The sequence below is a fragment of the Fulmarus glacialis genome, unplaced genomic scaffold (genome assembly GCF_000690835.1).
Source record: "Fulmarus glacialis isolate BGI_N327 unplaced genomic scaffold, ASM69083v1 scaffold12463, whole genome shotgun sequence".
Taxonomy (NCBI): Eukaryota; Metazoa; Chordata; class Aves; order Procellariiformes; family Procellariidae; genus Fulmarus; species Fulmarus glacialis.
This window is the reverse complement of record NW_009203610.1, coordinates 17011-21079: the sequence shown is the minus strand read 5'-3', so window position 1 is coordinate 21079 and position 4069 is coordinate 17011. Positions and strand designations below refer to the sequence as shown.

General features: G+C 43.8%; 1 protein-coding gene across 1 annotated transcript in view; it reads left to right on the top strand.

Moving 5' to 3' along the window:
• Positions 1-4069, top strand: part of RSBN1L (round spermatid basic protein 1-like) — a gene marked incomplete at its 5' end in the record, with an annotated part of 23108 nt that overhangs the window by 13949 nt on the left and 5090 nt on the right. The window contains one exon of the mRNA XM_009574703.1: positions 2441-2608. Within this exon, the coding sequence (XP_009572998.1) occupies positions 2441-2608 (168 nt within the window). The remainder of the gene's footprint in view (positions 1-2440; positions 2609-4069) is intronic.

Here is a 4069-nt window from a genome sequence, read left to right as displayed (position 1 = left end):
GCCAGGTCCTGGAGACAGTAAGAATGTCTGGAGCAAGGACTACTTGCCTTCAGTGGAGGAGAATGAGGTTAAGGAACATATTAGACATACAGACTAGACAGACACAAGCGTGTGGGACCTGATGGGATGTACCCACAAGTGCTGTGGGAGCTGGCCAATATCATTGCAAGGCCACTCTTGATTGTCTTTGAAAGGTCATGGCAGTTGGCAAAGGTTCCTGAGGACTGGAAGAAAGCAACGTCACTCCAGTCATTTGGAAGGGTAAGAAGCAGGACCTGGGGAACTGCAGGCCAGTCAGCCTCACCTTCATCCTGGGAAGGATGCCATTTCAAACATGAGGGACAAGATTGTTGTTGGGAGTAGCTAGTATTGATTTACAAAGGAGAAATCACATCTCATCCACCTGATAGCATTCTACAACAAAATGACTGGCTCACAGGATGAGAGGAGTGCTGGGCTGTTGTTTACCTTGACTTTAGCAAGGTTTTCCACACTGGACATCTGTCTCCCATAACATCCTAATAGACAAATTAACGAAAGACGAACTAAACTGATGGACAGTGAAGTGGTTCAAGAACTGGCTTAACCGCTGTGCTCAAAGAATTGTGACCAGACGGACAAAGGAGTAACCCAGACATTGATACCTTGTGCCAATACTGTTCAACATCTTCATTAATGGATGGCATCATGGGACAGAGCACACCCTCGGCAAGTTTGCAGGTGGTACAAAACTGGAAGGAGCAGTTGCTGCACCACAGGGTTGCACTGCCAGCGAGAGGGACCTTGAGGGGCTGTAGAAATGGGCCAACTCAGTGGGCTCATGAAGTTAACACAGGGACGTGCAAAGCCCTGCCCTGGGAGGAACAGCCCCGTGCACCAGCACAGGCCGGGGCCCAACTGGCTGGACAGCAGCCTGACAGAGAAGGCCTTGAGGGTCCTGGTGGATGACAGGTTGACCATAAGCCATCAGTGTGCCTTTGTGGCAAAGCAGGCCAGCAGCCTCCTGGACAGGATTAGGAAGAGCACTGCCAGCAGGTCAAGGGGGGTGGTTCTTCCCCTCTTCTCATCACTGGTGATATCTGGAGTCCAAGATAGACATGGGCATACTGGAGCAAGTCTGGTGACATGAAAGGTGGGCATAGGAGAACTGGGATTTATCCTTGAGAAAAGAAGGCTCATATCAATGTGTATAAGCATCTGATGGGAGGTTGTAAGAAGAACTTTTTTCAGCAGTGCCCAGTGATGTGACCAGAGGTAATGGGCACAAACTGAATTACAAGAAATTCCATCTAAAATAAGGAGGAAAAAAAAAAAGTTTACCGTATGGATGGTTGAACACTAGGACAGGTTTCCCAGAGAGCTTGTGGAGTGTCAGTCTTTGGAGTTGCTCAAAACTTGACTGGACATGGTCTTGAGCAACCTGCTCTAGTTGGGTGGGGGAAGTTGGACTGCGCAGTCTCCAGATGTCCCTTCCAACCTTGGCTATCCTACGATTATAAGCAGCTCTTGGGAAAATGTGGCCCACAATGTTGGCTCCAGGTGGCCAAGAAAATGGTCTTGTTGCTCTGTTCCCGCTCTGCAGTGTTTCCTTCACTTTCATTAAACCCTGAAGAGAGAATATTTTGCTGGTTCTCATTTCCAGTTCTACAACATGAAACTAAATATACATACGCATTTCCCAGTGGTTTGGTAGAAACATGAATGGTGAAGAATGACTTCAGGGACAATTGAAATGTATACCTAATAGTCAGGAAGCAGTAAAGGCTGCTTCTTGGTGTCTGTTTTTGGAATTCGCATACGAGAGTCAGTTCCCTGCCAGCGGCTGATCACAGTAGGGCCCAGTCTCACAGTGCCTGAGGGAGGCAGGTAGGGCATATTCAGCTCAGACTCCAGTGCGTCAGGCAAGCGTGTGGTCATGGGGCAGGTCTGAGGTCAAGCCAGGAAGTCAGTCTGCCAATGAGGATCAGGTCCAGTGATTGCCAGGCAGGTCCGTCACAACAAAGCTGTCCTGAGGTCAAGCTGGGAAGCAAGTCTGTGGCCCAGCAGACCTCTGGCTGAGGTGAAGACCAGTGCTCCTGCAGCATGGCACAGGCCAGGACTGAAGGCCCAGGCCTGAGCTTAAATAGAGCTCCTGGGCTCTTTGTCTGGGTTTGTTGGTGGAGACTGCAGGTGAGGCTGCTTAGTCATTAGGGCCTTTTCATGCACTCAGGGCCCTGACACTGTGCTGTTGGTTTTGTTTTTGTTTGGGTTTCTTAAAATTGTGTAGGTGTTCTGATTTTTTGCATATTTCATTACATTTTTAATTTGTCCTAAGAATTACAGTTTTTCTCATTTGCCTATATGTTCTCATTGAAGGGAGAAAAACAATGCTGTTGGCTATGGTGGAAATTAGGTAATTAAGAGAAATTTCTGTATCACTAATACTGTTTTTCTTATGCAGAACTACCAATGAAATAAAAAACTTGCAGTACCTACCTCGAACCAGTGAACCCCGTGAAATGCTATTTGAAGACCGGACACGAGCCCATGCAGATCACATAGGACAAGGTTTTGAACGACAGACTACAGCTGCTGTGGGAGTATTGAAGGCTGTGCACTGTGGAGAGTGGTATGTGTTGATTGACTTATTCACCTAGGTGTTTGAAAAATATTTGCCTGAATTTCCATTTATAATTGGTAGAAGGAGCACAGAATAGGTTAATCTAGTATTAGAGATTTAATGAAGACTTAGTAGATACTGGACTTTTTTTCCCCCTCTCTCTCTATACACTAGATGTGGGTACAGTTTTGCTGTGTAGATGAAACTAGAAAGGTGCCTTGCAATGGCAGTTTAATAGCTATAATTGAGTTGCTGCAACTGAGTTGATGTTAGATGTAAAAACACTTCATGCTTTGTTTTGCTTTAAATAGTGCATATGGACTGACCTGAGTTTCTGCCTCAGAGGTGCACATGAAGACCTTTTGGCAATTCTTTGTGTTGTCTGGAGATGAGCGGAATTTTTATGCCTCTGTTTCAAAATCATGGCTGTTACAACCCTGATTTATTTATAGTGGATCACCCAGGAAGAATCCTGTTGGAGGCTGTGTGATTTTTCTTTGGTGTCTGTCTTTGGAGTTCCCATATGAGATTCAGGAAATGAATGCATCTCATTTGAAGTTGTTTAAATTTTAGCCAAATAAAAAGCCCATAATCATATGGACTTCCTGGCCCAGATCTAAGAAACATTTTTCAGGATCTTCTGACCTTGTTTGGGAGAATGACCTTAGTTTTGGCGGTTACCTTTGCACACATAAATACTAAAAACACCTTTCGCTCTTTATATCTGTCTAGAATTTAGAAGAGTGAATTCCCTTGGGATTAAATGATGTGAATTTGTGTTACAGTGCATGAGTTTATTGAGATAGAAAATTGAGTAATTGCTGTTGGGGAAGAACTAGATTGTTCAGATGTTAATGTGTTTGTATTTTGGGCTCTGAGGTTCTGCAGTTTACTTCCTCTTCAGGTTGATGATAGCTGGAGCCTTAAACTTCCTGCTTGCTCCGTGAGAAGCTGGAGTGAATTAAGACTAAGTGGTGGTAGCAGGGCAAGACCTGAGATACTGTGTAGATCTGATTATTGTAAATTACAGCTTGCACATATGAGAGAGAGAGAGAGAGAGAGAGTCAAAGCTTTATCAAAGAAAGTAAAACAAAAAACAAAAACAAAACCTCACCCCCTAAACTTGTGTGCCTGTGGAAATTAATAAGAATTTAAATTGATAGTAATTTAAAAGTCTGTGGGAACTTCGATTCTCACACTATACCTTCATAACAAGATCCTCCTCCCTTGGAAATCATTACATGTTCATTTACATTCTAAAAATAAGTTTTCTTGCTTTTCAGATCTAAACCATTATCTTCTCTCATATGTTGGAACTTGTGGAAAAGGGTGTCTATTCAACCTCCATTAAAACTCCTTTTAAACTTGGAAAAATGAATGGAATTAGTCAAAATAAAAAGTGTGTAGGTTAAAAAGTGATCTGAAAAGTCACTGCAAAACTAGGCAAAACTGCCCAAGAAACTTGAAAGT